The 16,359-nt window shown below is 40.5% G+C and overlaps 1 protein-coding gene across 3 annotated transcripts in view; it reads right to left on the bottom strand.

The window, feature by feature from the left end:
* cpne5a (copine Va) overlaps positions 1 to 16,359 on the bottom strand; it is a 67,135-nt gene that overhangs the window by 31,015 nt on the left and 19,761 nt on the right. For 2 of the 3 annotated variants that reach the window (XM_046397699.1, XM_046397701.1), the window contains 2 exons: positions 4,181 to 4,244; positions 153 to 256 (listed from right to left, as the gene is read on the bottom strand). In XM_046397699.1, the coding sequence (XP_046253655.1) occupies positions 153 to 256; positions 4,181 to 4,244 (168 nt within the window). Of the gene's footprint in view, positions 1 to 152; positions 257 to 4,180; positions 4,245 to 4,478; positions 5,140 to 16,359 lie in introns of those variants that run through there. The other variant, XM_046397702.1, reaches the window with a different exon arrangement.

Here is a 16,359-nt window from a genome sequence, read left to right as displayed (position 1 = left end):
TGCTTCAAGAACATGCAGGCATGAATTTATCTCGATACCGCTGAGTTCAACGGATCTCAGTCTAATTCTCTCACCTTGGTTCCCTTACTCTTTGATGTCTTTGCCCTCCTACTTGTCTTTTATAAACCAAAATAAAAAGCTCCAAGACTCACGTGCCATCCTCGTTGCTTCTGTAGAAGACCATGAAGGGGTCCGACTTTCCAAAGAAGTCCTTTTTATCCAGTTTGTTGGCACAGAATTGCATGGTGGCGTAATCCTATAGACAAAAGAAAAAACAAAGAGTCAGAGAAGTAAAAAGACAGAAAAAAATAAAGGACATTGTAAATCCATGCTCCTGCATCTGTTTACCTCCTGTTGTTTGTTTATACATGCTGTGTGCCAAGATATAAAAGCACTGAAGCACCAAATAAAAGCAAAGTGCAGACTGAATCCTAATATGAACACAGCAAAAGCAGCCAGTGGGCTCCAGTTTTCAAAACCCGCAAATGCATTCATTACTATTTCTTTATTATGAGACTACTGCATAACAGCAGTGGATGGGATAAGGGATAGCAAATTGAAAATGCCTTGTTGTGCTGAACATAATCATAGTAACAGTATTAGAGACCATGCAGAGGCACAGAAATGGATTTTAAAACCCTGCACATGGAGGAGGGAGGGCTGTGTACAAAAAGGATGTGGAGGGTGTGAGTGCAGCTAATGATACATTAGAAAGGTTGGTATTACCATAATTATACTCATTTAGGCAGCATTTCAATGTGCGCTGCCATTACAAGGACAATGAACATGCCCCGTAATGCTCTTGGTTCCTTATATTCTCTCTGTGGTCAAGGTATTAGTGTGCATTGTATAATAACAACACTATATTGAGGGCTCAGACTGGGGAGGTAAATGTCCATACCAGAAAATGTTCTCCACAGTTGACACCTCTTATCTCAAAGCTGTACGAGTCTTTTTTTTTTTAAACCCATTTGCCCGGCAACATACTGCATAAGGAAGTGGATTATCATCATATCTTAAAGAGTGAGTTGTGAGTGTCAGAAGACATTCAGAGTCTTCAGCTAGCAAAAAGAAGAGCTGTTTTTACCCTGCTGGTCTCCCAGTCTTTTAGGTTCTGAAGTGCAGCTGTCAGATCTGAATCAGCATGGTGCTGGGCAGGGCCTCTATCGATTGCTTTGACCCACATTAGTGTGGTGCGCTCTGCCTCGGACCGGCTTCTCACTAACCCCCATCGCATCGCTTTATCCCTTAGACACATACAAGACACAGCGCAGCCTCCATCTCTGAGGCAACTGCTGAGAGAAAGATGGATGCCACTACATAGTAAAATAACTCTCAGAACATTCTTCTGGATTTCTTCTGGAATTGAGCTAATGTGATTATTGTTATTTCCAGTCATAGTTTATGTTTGCAATCAACATTGTGGCAATACTGAGATGGAAGCTTATTAAACAGTCAGTGGTGGCTAAATGAAGCAGGGCTGTTGGACATCTACTCTGTTTTTGTTCCCTACTGTCATTTTCAGTTATTATCTATGTTTCTTCCACATTACAGGTAAAGAGCACTGTTTTTTTCCAATTTGTGTAGTTGCATACCGATCAAGTTATAGAGTCATTCACTGTCCAATTTGTACCTGAAGTGTGTGAAGCTCTCCCTTGATGGCTTTTCGCAAGAACATCTAATTTTCCAAGTTCACACTGCAGCTCATTTTGTAGATTTAGGAGAAAAAAAAACGCATTATGTTAGAGGAGTTTGCTTGGGTCAGTTGTCCATGCCCTTAAAAATAGAAACACCCTATAACTGTCTGGCTGAGCCCTGATATGGCCTCTACAGTTATACTATCACGGAGACTTAAGCCTTCATTAGGACACAGATAACACATACCCACTTTGGTGCCCTAGCAGTGTTCTCTCACTGAGTGGGGAAAAAAGGCAGAACATTCATTTCAGCTGCTGAGGTTTAAGTGCAACAGGGGAATACTGAGTCTGCAGTCTACATCATTCTTTCCATTTCTCTGCTCTACAAAGATATCACTGCATGGGGTAAGTGCAGAGCAACGCATAATGTCGCTTCCAGAATGTGGGACTGGTCTCGCAAAGGAAAATGAAGAAATGCAGGCAGTCCTTGAATTTCCATTACATCGGCTTATGACGTCCGCACACTCTCACACTGTACTGATTCACCAAATGAATCACGACAGTCATGAATCAGAAATTAACACAATTGCACCGCATGCGTCAGGCATCACTCCATTCATTCAGGTGTTTGTCCACTATGACTGGAGGTCTCAGGCTAAGAATTTTTGTCAGTGTGAGGAACAGTTTTACATACACACAAAAAAATAAAATAATAAAAAACAATAGAAACAATCCCATTTTAAGACCACAAAAGAATGCTTGATTGAGGGAAATTCATCATCCAATCCGAAAAGTAGGTTGTAATTAGGCTCACTGGTGAGTTTAGAACTGGATGGCTGTGATCTGAGCAAATGAAAAAAAAAAAAGAAACCCTCTTAAGTTTACTCCCGTTTTAAAGTGTTGTGTGGTTTACTTCGATTTAAATCAGCTTGAGCTGTGGCTGCACTGTGAGGAGGATCTGAGGGAGAGCCAGCCGCTGCTCAGCATGTCATATGTGCCAGAGATAACGACAGCCAAGAGGAAGCCTTTGATCCATGCAGAGGCTGTTGCTCTGTTTAATGATACCTGGCAAATCCAGGAAGGTGAGCGCCAGCCCGCCTCTCGGTTAACAGTCCCTGCAGAACTTCGCCGCTCGATTCCCACTCTGCTGGTTTCAGTTTTCCCAAACAAGACTTGCGTTGTTTACCTCAGGCGAAGCAGCAACTCGGCTGCCTCCATATATTGGTCACAGGCGGATTACAGAATAAACACCAGCCAGATGGAAGTAGCAATTCCAAACTGACATAACTCACAGGTGTGGGACTTGACAGAAGGGTCTTCAGACTGTTCACCTATAACGTGCCTTTTCTCTGTTTCCTATTCTTTACTTGAACCTGAGGCATTTCCATTCAGGGTCTCATTCTGTGTAAACAGGGCAGGTCCAAAGTGACATGTCAAGTCTTTGTCTCTCTAATCGAGTCTGGGAGAAAGGAAACGGTCATTTGTACTGGTGATGATCATTTGCATTTATATTACAAAATTGCTTCCTGAAGTGGTGCTTTGCAGTGATTATGCTAAGTCTATCTTCATTGCAGATCCAATGCACCTGATGATTCACAGCAACGTTTCAGTGACTGTGAGCACTGGCACTTCAATCCAGGGAGGACCAAATCAGGAATGGTTATTATGGCAGTTTTATTATCAGTGTGGCTTATCTGTCTCACTCTCTTTGGAGGCCGTTTATTGGTCAGGAAATGAATGATGCTAATAGTAAAACTTAGTCAGGCTGTTAAACCGGGTGCTTTTCGCTCAGCATGCTGACTACAAGATACAAAGCTTTGAATCATTAGGTGCTTACATTCATTAGGTTATCATAAAACATTTATACAACAGTTGCAGCTCAATGGCTTGCTATATAACCCCTGAGAGAGGCCAGTTGTTCTGGCCAATAAGTCTTTCCACTCACTCCTGCTCCACTGGTAGCAGTATAATGTCATTATTTACTATCTTCATTTGGCAGTGCGGAGAGAAAGCCAATGGGCATTGGTGAACACAGGTTATTAATGCTGACTTATAGATTAACACACCACACATAGAAAGGAATGCCCATTATAGCGATTGGAATGAAGGCGGGCTCATTAAATAGCTATTCAAACTCAGAGCATATTCACTATGTAAACAATTTCCAAATGACAAACACAATTGCACAGTGACATGGCATATCCTAATGGGGGACAGTTATGATATAATATATCTTACAGAAGTCAAGGCTATTAAACATCTCACTTCACTTCAGCAGGCTTGTGAACATTGCCAAATGTGCATTATGTGACTGAAACAATATGCACCATTTCCCAGCTGTGTGTCACATACAATTTCATAGTGACATGCCATAATAATGATAATCAGCTATGGTAAATATGTTCAGTTAAACTCTAATGTACCGTTGTAAAAGGGCCTGTTTGAAAATACATCAGTGAACATTGCAAAACATTTATTATGAAGCAATAATAAATCACTATTTAGCAAATTAAAATATAATACACTAGCTAAAACAGACTTACTCTGCAGTTTCCCAGCTCCTCAGCCGACAAGACAATGGTCCCACATTTCTTCCCAGGTATGCCACTGTGAAAACAAATTGATATCATTCACTCTGACTACACTGGAGTCAATAAACTACATCTGTTCGAAATTTCTGAATGGCTGTTAGTTAAGCAATAGCTTTAACCAATGTCAGTGAGCCCTGTTATTCCACCAGGCCTTCAATTTTACTCCTCAGTTTTCATTTCTCACCTCCTGTGTGCCATGTCCACCAAAGAACAAAGATAATCACTAGAAATATTAACATTCATACGGCTACAGATGTAGATTTTATTCGATGCTGATAATACAGGCATAGTTTTACATAAAATTACGGCTTTAATCCAAAACTGCATTACAGAATGGCAATGTGACATCAGAGCGACAGTTTGACAGCTCTAATGAGCACATTATTTTGTTTCACCACTGTAGCTGAACAAAAAACAAGTTATAAATACTGACTCTTAGGTGTTTAGCACAATGTGGAATAAACCAGCTGAGACACAACTTTTCTGATCCCTGTTTGTCAGCACCACACTAAGACTTTAAAGCTCTGCAGGACTGCAGTTGTTTACCACAGATTCCCACTCCAGCATATGATCAATACATGTTGTACAGCAAACGAGAGGTTCACCTGCATGTCTGCGTTTCTGTGCAACACCTCTTCAGTAGCTTGCCACTCCAGTGGCACTAACAAAAAGAGACAAAATGTAGACAACATTGCAGAGTTTGCCCTAAATGTTATCTGAAGCGGCACAAAATGAGATTTTTTTTCTTCTTCTGCTTCTTCTTCTTTTTCTGGATATCCAATCACTCCAACTCTCTGCATCCACTGGAGCTTTGAGAAAAAGTCAGGGCCCGCTCCACCCAACTCAGAGCAAGACAGCTTATCTACTTTCCAATCATACAGTAGCACTCCAGCTGCGGACACTCCTGTCATCTGTACAGATAAAGAAGGAAATTACACAAGAGTCTCGCTTTGGCCTTAGCTGGAGGACAATCATTAGAAGGTCAGACTTGCTGCAGATCCTCATCAAGCTGTGACAGTTGATCTGACTGACAGTAATACTCGACTCCATACTGCTAAATATGAGGCTCTCTTTGACTACAGCAGGAGAAGCTTGCATTATTGATAAACACAAACAATGAACTTGGCTGGATATACAGAACTGGGTATGCCACAGGACCTATAAAGAGATAGAGAGTGGTTTCCTCTTTCTTATCTGTCTGTGCAGGAAGTGTTTGTAGTGATTTTAAGAGATATGGTGCAGGGTGCTTCCATTAACCTTTACTGGCCTCTCTCAGGTTTCCCAGACGCACAATACATGCAGTGTGAAGCTCCATAAAAGCAACTGTAGCCCCTGATGTGCCAGCATTGATCAATACCCGAATATTAACCCACTCACAAAAAGCATTCCACTAAAAATTCTGCATATCCACCTCAGTGTGCAAGAGAACTTTCAGCCTTTAATAAAGCAGAATGTAAAATCAAGCCATCACACTCCGAGAGGGCAAACACACTTCATTCTCTGTCTTCAAGCTCCATGGAGACCAATCTCTAGGTGAATTAACTGTCCTTGAATTATTTATGTTTCACTCCAAGAAGCCAGCATGCAGTTTGATGATGGCTAATAGTAACAGTAAAGCCCTCACCAATGAGGGCAGTAAACCCTGCACACTCCACAGGTCAGGTTATCCCCTCAGGTCACGATTATGGCCAACACTCCTTTCAAACTGGGAAATGAGATACAGTGATTGGTAAAGTATCAGCAACCGGGCAAGTTACAGTGCACCACCCTGCTCTAATCTCTGCTGCTGAGACGAGAGCAGGTACAAAAAGGGCAATGGTCTTTTAAATTAGTCATGCATTATTGAGTGTGGCATTTTCTCTGACAATGACTAGTTAACTTGAAGAGCAAGCGAGCACTGAACGGATAAATACAGCTCCTGTCAATAGTTTGTGGCACGAGTTCATTTTCACCGCCCAGATTTTCTGCCAGTTGTCACAGCTTCTGTGCTTAAATGTGACTGCTGCTGATATGAGGTGTCCAGCATCAAGAGGCCTCATTCTCTCAGCACTCGTTCACTTGGACTTCCTCAGTGGGAAACTGCTTTGACGATGATGATGAAATTATGTGAAATGAGCTGCTGTGGTCCTCCTTGCTGTTGTATCTGCTATGAACAAGACCTGCAGTCTGACTGCTGTGAGGAACCGTCATAATATAATCAGTTGGTCATGTAAATGTGTGTCATATTTGTCTCCACTGGTTCTGCTGCTGCTCAAACATTTGAATATTCAAATTACTGCAGTCAAACATCATTAGGGTGTTTTGTGATGTTTAACAGTGAAGCAATCCCCAGCTAACCATCTCATGTCAACAAAACGACACTACAGCATCAGTGTTTCAGGTTACACGATCAAGCATATACACGTACAGAATAATGGAAAGTATGTCTTTCTCTTTTGTTTCTGGACGTGGAGCCAGACAAGTCATGTCATTGCAATAGTAAAAATGAAATCATTTGTTGCCAAGATGTTGCAGTGTAATCGAGGATGTGTCTGAGTGGACTCTTAAACACGCAGACAGTAATCAAATTTTATCATAAATTCTATCGATATTAGCTGTCATCTTTTAACATAGCAAGTTGATAATCAAGAGCATTATTTAATGGTCAAGTTTAATTACTTCAACAAACGTTGGTATTTGAATAGCTACCACAACCGTGCAGTGCAAGAATCTCCTACCGTTAACTTCTCTTCCACAAATATAGTCTTTACTTTATTCTATTGTATTCTTTCAAAATAGGATTTAGATCATTTGACTGGTTTGACAGTAGTACAAATACTACATGCCTGAGAGGATTTTCATAATATTTTCTATGGATATTCATATTTCAGTATAATAAATCCTAAGGTGCTTTTCAGTAATCGTTTTCTTCACTTCCTCTGTGCACTCGATATTACTACCACTTAACGATGGGGCAGGGTCAGAGAGAAGTGAAAGATTTAAAACGGAGCGCTCTTCTGCAGACAACCTCCACAAATATTATTCAGTGATGAAATAGCCATTTAGTTAACTGTCTGTGCACTGTAGATACTTCATCTCATAATAAGTAATGCATTGAGGAGACGATCACATGAGTTTGATCAGGTCAATTCAGTAATTATAAAAGTGAATATCGATCTTCTTCTGTAAGAAATGCAAGTTTGTTAATTTGAACTCATATTATGTACTTCACACCACACAGTGCAGTGGTATTGATGCCATCTTGAGACTACAACATTCGCTGTCGCATAAGTGTACCTGAGTATAGGAGCATCCAAGAGGAAGTGAACACAGTCTTGTGAAACCAGTATTTAAAGGCACTGTTAACGTTTTCAGTCACTCCCTGACCTTTCCACTACTCCACAATGAGGCAAAAAGTTCCACTTTGCTCTCCAGAGGATGATCTCTTTCCATGCTGGATAACGTTGAACTCTTCAATTACCTTTATAGGCTAAATCATCTTTAGCCTATAATGTTAACCCTGTCAGATTGTCACTCACCGGGTTATCAGCCACACAAATGAAAAGGCTGTAAGAACGACATGAGCATTATTACAGCATTATTACATTTCATACTGTGCCAGTGATACAAGGCCTCCTTTGATATCAAACACCAAAGGACCAAAACATGTTTAATTAAATTAAACATAGAATAGCTTTCTCTACATGTCACAAACATTCACGAGTGAAATACCTGCCCCACAACTTTCAGTGTCAAAGTAAAATGAAAGAAAAGAAAATTTTAATATCAGACATTAGTTTAAGGCTAGAGGACCCCCTTTCGACACACATATCTGAATGACATTAAACAGCAGGCAATATTTTTTTCCGTTGACGTATCATAATGAACTAAATGCTATAGAATACTCACAGGTTCCCTGTCACTATGCAACTATGTGCCACCAGGGGCAAAATCTCCAGGGAAAATGAACTGGCATCCATGTCACCATTTTACCATCTGCTTTCATGTGTCCATTACACACTAAATGAATGAATAAACTTACACTTCTGTCCTGCATTGCTGGTAGCTGCTACAGTAAATAATAACACGACTTGGAAATGCCAGGTGGGGAAAACTCGTTTTGGGGATTGTGGGAGGAAACTGGAGAAAACCCTCAGGGAGAACATACAAACTCCACACAGAAGGGCCCAGACCAGGATCTGAACCTGGAACCCTCTTTCTGTGAGGCAACAGTGCTAACTTGTATGCTTCCAATGAAATAGCTTAAGCTTATTTGTAGAATGTAAATGTAACATAATGCAATTTTATTATTTAATTTGGTTAAGATTTACTGCAATCTTTAGTTAAAGGGAACAATCATAAAAAACAGATCATTCTGCAGAAGAAATAATGACATCTATAGTGCAGACAGCTGGATAGTTTTGATGAGGTGGTCTTGTTCAGAGAAAGTGATGACACTTATCATCCGCAGCGTCTGTGCATACAGTGAATGATTAATATGATTTAATAAAAGTAATGAGGCTCCCAGCATCTCGGCAATGCAGGTGAGTACTGCACTCACCGCATGCTAAAATGCCTAACACCACTCCACTTGCAGTTCTCCGTAATTCATACAGTCACTTACAGGCTTCCCTTGGCACTCAACAGACACTGTGCCATATGGTCTTGAACGCCAGTCCATGATGTGTTGTCTAAAAACCTCTGCGGGCCTCATATTTACAGTCATATTAGCATCAGCAAGGCTACCTCCTCTGCTGTTCCTGCTCTTCAGTGGAAACCCAGAGGATCAAACAAAACATCATAAAAAAAACAACAACAGCAAACAAGCAGAGACCGAAATGAAACAGGGCCTTGTAGCAATGTGGCTTCCTTTACCCAGAGAGAAAATAGAAGGAAGAAGGTCAGTCATGCTCTTAGCTCACACTGAAACAGAGAGTCAGCCACAACTGTCTTGACAGATCCCCTGTTTGATCAACTGAATGGAAAGAGATCAAGCAGCATATTTCAGCATCACTACAATTACTTGACCAAAGTTTCTGATACTGCAGTTTCACTGAATACTGATGAGAATAAACAGTCTATCTCTTTTCCACAGAACACATTCAAGTCATTTACGCCTCCAAAAAACAAGCATCAAAGATCACTATGCATGACATATTAAATTATGGATATCCAGGCTCAATGTATGGCCTCTATAATTTCCAATCTAGAGGCAGTTGGTGTCCTGAAATGGTGATTCACAATGCCCGTATTCTCCATTACGTATCAGTGTGGAGGTGGGGTGTATGGTGGTTGGTGAGATTAAAGTCCAAAGAGGGAGAAGGAAGCAATTGTTGATGCTGTTCACATTAGGTCATTAGGATGAGGAATGGTCTTGATATTTAACAACACTGCAACGTGTCACGCATACAGGAGTGGGGGAGGGTTATCTGTTCAACAATATGAATGAGAGCCCAAGAAGAGGAAAATATTTTTTTTCACTCTGCAGCTGTGGCAAGGCAGGTCTACATATATTCCTATGAGATAAATCTGACTGCAGTGTTAGCATACTAAGAAGAATGTTACTTTGAAATTTCACATCCAGGGATAAACAAATTAAAAAAATATTTAATTATCTGGGAAGGTGGAGTGCAGTAAAACAAGAAATTGGATAGTTTTCATAGCACAAATGAATTTCAGTGAGCCTGTCCATGTTAGTGAATCCAGTGAATCTCTCGTTTTGACAAGATGATATGGGCAAATGAACAAATCTAACTGGTTTGAAGACCAACAGAAATGGAGGATTGAGAGTTAATCTGGCTTTGTGCCACTGTAAACGTTTGGGGCAGTGGGCAGATCATAGTTGAACAGAATTAGACAAGGTTGACAAAACTCTATGTGGGTTCAAATGGGATTATACATCTAATCCCCTTGATCTTCACACACTGATAAGCATCCATAATCCCTCACCTCACTAGGATTAAAAAAAGAGGCTGAAAAGTGCAGTGGCTAATTCAAAAGGACATCAGAATACCTAAATGTAGCTCTCTGAGAGGGAAAAAGGGAGCTGCCTCCGACTGCTGCTGCTGCTGCTGCTGCTGCTGCTGCTGCAAGGGGATCTGGTGTTTGTGTGTAAAGCAGGCAGCTACAGGCAGCCTGTGCTGAGCTCTTTGAAGCTTTGTTAGAATGAGCACAATGCGAGTAAATAGGGCAAAAACATGTGGTTCAGAAAATGTCAGATGGATATACAAAACAACCACGAGTAAAGAATGCGTTTACTTTCTTTACCAGTGGAAACAAGGTGCAAGGAATGAAGCCACATTGTCACCAACATGTCATCCTTTTTTGTCTTTTGTTGCAGACATGTTTTGTAAGCTGCTGGGTGTTACTCACAGGATACCTCATGGCACCACTGGTGCATCTCAATGAATGAATCATTTATGGGAATTCAGCTCGCTTTTGCTTGATGATTATAAACACTATATCTGAAATGCCATTCAATTTTCAATATATTCCATTTAATGAGCGTACAGTGATGTAACGAGACCGCTGTTGACGTTTTGATTACACAAATTACAGCACAGGCTTTAATCACTATAACAGTGTTTGATTTATTGTGATTCTAAGTAAATGAGACACTCATCAACCACCTGCAAGCTAAAAATTGCTTGTTGTGACAGAGAAAGAGAGGATTAGGAGAAGCTGTCAATCAGGAAGAAACATTCTCCTTGAGTCTACAGGCATAAAAACTACTCAAAGTCATGGCAGCGTTCACTTTCTTCCTGCCAACAAGAAAACCCTTCTCCAGAGGACATAACGAGCCATTTCAATTCTCCCCCTGCAAGAACAGAACATCCCTTTCTATCAGAGTGCAAAAGAGACGCCCAGTTCCCTTTGTTATTCCACATATGATGGTAAGTCGCCTTTTATCCCACTATTCCACTACGGGTGCTTGGCATTAAATCACAGCTGATTGTCCTTATCCCTTATCCTTGCCGTGTCACGAGGCCATCACACCGTTAGCCCTCTCACCTGCTGCCCCTCGGTGAGTAATAGAATTCATATCATGTTACAGCGGGTCACCCTGACCTCCACTGTGGTCGTTACTGCTGACTATAGACCATGCAATCTGCATGGAAACAGATCGTTGTCATCCGCTGAATAGATTAACAACATGAGAGAGTTAAACTGGGTCAGCAGAGCACTCGTTCAGAGGCTTTCGGGATGCTCTCTCACCTTTGCAGCAGATGACAGCACGTGGCCATCACAGAAATGAACACTGTCTGCTCTGAGAGCTTTAAGTTTATCCTCAAATTAAAAACCTCTGTTGCCCTTACTTGGTCTTGCACCAGAGGCCTCCATTATTAGTGTGAACACAGAAATCTATTGCCTTGTTATCGACAGCGCTTTCAACAACATGAACTTTAACAAACACAGTATACTGTAAGTGAACTATTTCTTATTGTGGCAGACAAAAGGAGAGTTGACTCCTTGAAGAGTCATTACCAGAACAATTCAAGTGAATGAGGGAAGGCAAGGTGAAAAAATAAAACTATGCTGCTGAGAAGGATGCTTTTGGCCCCTCATGGAACCTCAGAGTTGCCTAATAAATCCCCGTTTCACTGGACAGAAAGGATTCTTGTACAATCAGCACAACTGGGTTTTCCACACCTAAGCAGGAATACACATTATTAGAGAGGGACCTCTTGTTAGTGCTCAGGCTTGGAGCCCAAATTGGCATTTAGCAAGGGAGCAGAATGCTTTAATTGTGCGTGATGTCCTGAGGCAGAGTATGCTGATTACTGTAAGCCATCTAAAACACTTCACCTCCTAGTTAAGTAACAGAGACAAACACACAGCTAAACAGGCAAAGAAACACATTCATATCTGCTTCAGTAGCCCTCACTGTGTATACAGCATCAGGAGGACTTGCATAAAAGATTTTCAGTTTCACCAATAAACGAACTTTCACTCCCACTCATTATTTAAACCTGCAACACGTTTCTTTTTTTCATCTCAGAGGAGCTGCTGCCGTGTAGCTCCGAGTCAGTCAGCCAGCTACATTAACCGACAACTTTAAAGGAACTGCGAGTCTCTGAAGCTGAGATGAGACAAGTGATGCCCTCTGCTTCAGTTTTCTCTGAGTAAATTTCTGGTAAGTCACACAAGTTTGACATCTTGTAAGCATGGCATCACAAAGATGTACATGTCCTCATAATATAAATTTTCATTGGTGAGTCAAGAGAGTTTAGATGGTGTCTTTTTCGTTTTTCCAAAATCAAAAACACAAGAGCAAAAGTATAAAGACGGAAGTTTTGGCTTTGCATTTGGGGAGTTCTCATTAATCTTTATATACAGTCAATGATTAGTTCAGTTGAGTTTCTGCCTCCTAACTGATGTTTGTTCATCCCTGAAATACATTCTGTCTTCTGGGAATCAGCAGCACACCCGTTTCAGCCCTGCAGTACACCATTGCATTTTAGCAAAGCACAGAGAAACTGTCTCACATGTTTATCTGATTGGCTACCAATCAAACAATACAGAAGAATATCAGCCAATCAGTAGCCCATCAGTCGGAGCATCCTAAGCACAAAGAACAACAATAGATCTGCATAAATCTGCACCTCTGACCCAGTAAATACCAAATTGTACAGTTTGGTGTTGTGTCAGATTGCATTACACTGCACTGGTGTTGCTTTATTTAGTACTTAATCTAAAATTCAATTATGGGGAGCGAAAAGAAATTTGCAGGCACAGATACAATGCTGAAATGATCCTTAGTCCTCAGTAAGAATGAAATGAAAGAATGAAGAATGAAAGCCCAGGAGACTGAAATAAAATAGTGCAAGTCTCTACCAAACTGGTTATTTTGATACCAGCCAGTTTGACAGATGTACTTTATATTGTCTGGTTTTGGTAGAAAGATTGGTTGGTAAATTAAAATATCATTGATTTGATGGAAGCAGAACCGAGTTTCATTTTAAAAACATCATTATCATTCATCAATTTGTTCACTAAATGAGCAGTTATCATTTAGCATGTGCACAGGCCAGTGTGTCAATCAAATCTTAAAAAGTCAGCCCTGACTGGTCTGACTTCCTGTTCCCTGAGGGCTTGTCAAAACACTGAACACGCCAGTCTGGAGCCACATGGAGCTCCACTTGGTGCAAACAGTGAATGACAGACTTTGTGTTTACTTTCTTTTCCCAAGACTTTCTGCTGCTTTCTTGATGTTGGTGGCTTCTTGATAGAGGATGATTATTTAAAACAGATGCACTGCATTTATTATCTTCGGAAGACAGGTTGAACACTACTGTTACACCCGTAACATTTTGGCCTCTGCGCATATTAAGCCCTACATTCCCACATCGGAGAAAAGATTAACAGCAAAGCTTGTGATAAAAAAGGAATGTTTATCAAATCAAGCTTCTTGTGATTTGGATTAAATATTGGTTCAGCTTTATCAAAGCTCAACATTTTAATCAAAAAATTAAGTAGAAAATTTATCAGTTGAATTACACTTTCATCTTCTCTGTTTTTTTTTTCTTTTTTAATTTTTTAATTTTTCAGTTCTACCCCTGGGCTCACTTACATTTAATTTCTGCATGGCCTTTGACTTTGAAGTTTTGCATTCAAAGTCCCACTGTGGTGCAGGCTCTGCTGAGCTATAAAGACACATCTCAACAGTTTATGATGAAGGCTTTAAAAAAAAGAAAAGTAAAAAAAAAAAAAAAGTAAAACAGAAAAGTACACGCTCACGCTGATAACAGAAACAATGGCATCAAATCAATACTACATTAAACTCCCACATCGCGGGTACATTCTGGCAGAACATGAACTTTTCTTTCATTTTAAAATAATGTCACAACATCTTTTATATCTTCCCTCTTAACTGTAACTAGAGACAGAAGCTGACTTCTCAACTAAAAAGAAACGGCACATTTTAGGCAAAAATGCACTAAAAGCTGCTAACTGTACTTTGCATCTATGTAAGACATTTCAGTTTTCTACCCAGTTACCACTCTACATGGACTGTGGTAGAAACAACTGAAAGACAAGATTATTCCTTCTGATGATGATTTGTGTCTGTCCAATGGGATACAGTTCAGATGAGCCTCTGATGTGAGCCTCTCTTAATTTATTCAATTCAATATGCACACTTTTTATGTATAATTTTCCATATTTCTATAAATTCCTTCCTCTGCTCCCACTGGTGCAATCATGACACCCACCTCAGTCATTGTAGTTTTGTATGGTTCATTTCCTGCTTGAAGCATACAGCAGGAGAGCAAAGTCACAGCAGACTAATGGGTTTAACATGCTAATGTTGTTCTATGTTCATATGCTCTAGTGTGTGGTATAATTTACCATACCAAGAGAAAAGGTTACCGCCATCCTTACAATGAACTCTATTATCATGTTACCTAAACACACATATCATGACTCCCACAGGCTATACACACAGTCAGAGCTGCATCACAGCAAACAATTTTTCAATAAAAGATGAATAAAATAAATAAATAAAAGATGCACTCACCTGCATCAGTCAATCATTTAGCTTTGCTTTTCATCAGCAAGCAATAACTTTGATATATGCCTCTCATTAAAACCATATTATAAGCGGAAAAGGATTTGTATCACTCTGTCAGTTCAGTGCCTCACAGCTTATGTTCCTTCCATTGACATACGTTTCTGTCTTAATAAAGGCATGTTGGAAAAGCCATACATCTCATTTGACCTGTTATTTTCCCCAAGACAAATAAGTCTGTAGAAATTTTCTCTGAGGCGAATGGCAGAACATTACGATTGTCCCCATGAGCACAGCACATACAAATTCAGAAATGATTGAGGTAAATTATTGAGCCGAGCACAAGTAGCAGGTTATGTTTCTGCCTACATATAGAGGGCAAGAGTGTGTGTGTGTGTGTGGGGGGGGGGGGGGGGGGGGGGGGGTGCAGGTGTGAGTGTTTTTTAGTCATTAAGAATTGGGCTGACTCAGGTTTGGGGTCTTAAGTCTAGGATTACACAAGCAGTGATTATGGTAAATCTGAAAGCAAGACTGGGGAATGAAGTTGAAGTTAATATGGTGTTCACATTATACGACGTTTACATCGGCATTGAAGGCAGCCTAATGCCACAATTACTTATCATTCATTAACCATTAAACAATGCCACTGCAAAATTCATAATGAATGTATGAACTTAGTCCGTAACATTTCCTGTTTGTCCAACAATATCAGCTCTGCAAATAACAAATAAAGCATGATAAACTCATACTTCTTTGATAAAATGATAAACAGGGTCCCTGCAGCAATTACATTTCCTCCAAAATCTACATGGAATTAAAAAATCTGCAGTCCAGTACAGTATACTGTGTAACGGTGTAACTGTGTTTAGTAGAGGGTACACACTAGCTGCTCATATGGGCTTTGGAAATATGACTAGGTTCATTTGTGGGTTTGGAAGTTGTGTTGTAGTGGTTACCATAAGACTAGTATGAGTCAGTGAAATGTCCTCACTAGCATAGTACTGCATATTTGCGTGTGTGTGCTGAGTGTAGAAGGAAAGGGAGGCAGCAAAGACGTGGGGGGAGATTTGAGGAAACAAAAAAAAACAGGAAACAGTGAAGAGAAAGGGGGTCAGACTAGAAAAAAAGAATCTGGTGGATGGAAGGAGGAGGAATAAATGAGAGATGGAGTGTGGAAAATAGGGAAAAGGGTGCTGATGTGCTTCTTAAGCAGGTCATTGGATGCAGTGTGCCTTAGGAAGGCTCATTTAAGCATGGCTAACAGATTTCTTCAGCCCCTGCAGGAGCCGCTCCTCAAAACTCTGGTCTGGAGAGGCACTGTCGCTGTCGGGGTGCATGACAAGGAACTGGAGCACATAGCCATTAAACAACTTCGGAGCTACCGTCTATGACGAGAGGGGAGGAAAACGTCATTACCATGGATACTGTTATGAAAAAACTGCACTCTTAATCAAATGCCATCAGGAACAGAGTCTCAAAAGAAACCTATACTTTCCCTGTGCTGAACTGCTACTCTCTGACATGAAAACTGTTGAGAGAGTTAATAGCAAGACACGTCGACGTTTTCACAAGGCCTCATTTCTTCAGTTATTCAGTAAACTGAATAACGACAACCGTATCATCATCATCAAGCACCGCTGGAGCT

The sequence above is a fragment of the Scatophagus argus genome, chromosome 8, assembly GCF_020382885.2.
Source record: "Scatophagus argus isolate fScaArg1 chromosome 8, fScaArg1.pri, whole genome shotgun sequence".
Taxonomy (NCBI): Eukaryota; Metazoa; Chordata; class Actinopteri; family Scatophagidae; genus Scatophagus; species Scatophagus argus.
This window is presented reverse-complemented; position numbering and strand designations above follow the sequence as displayed.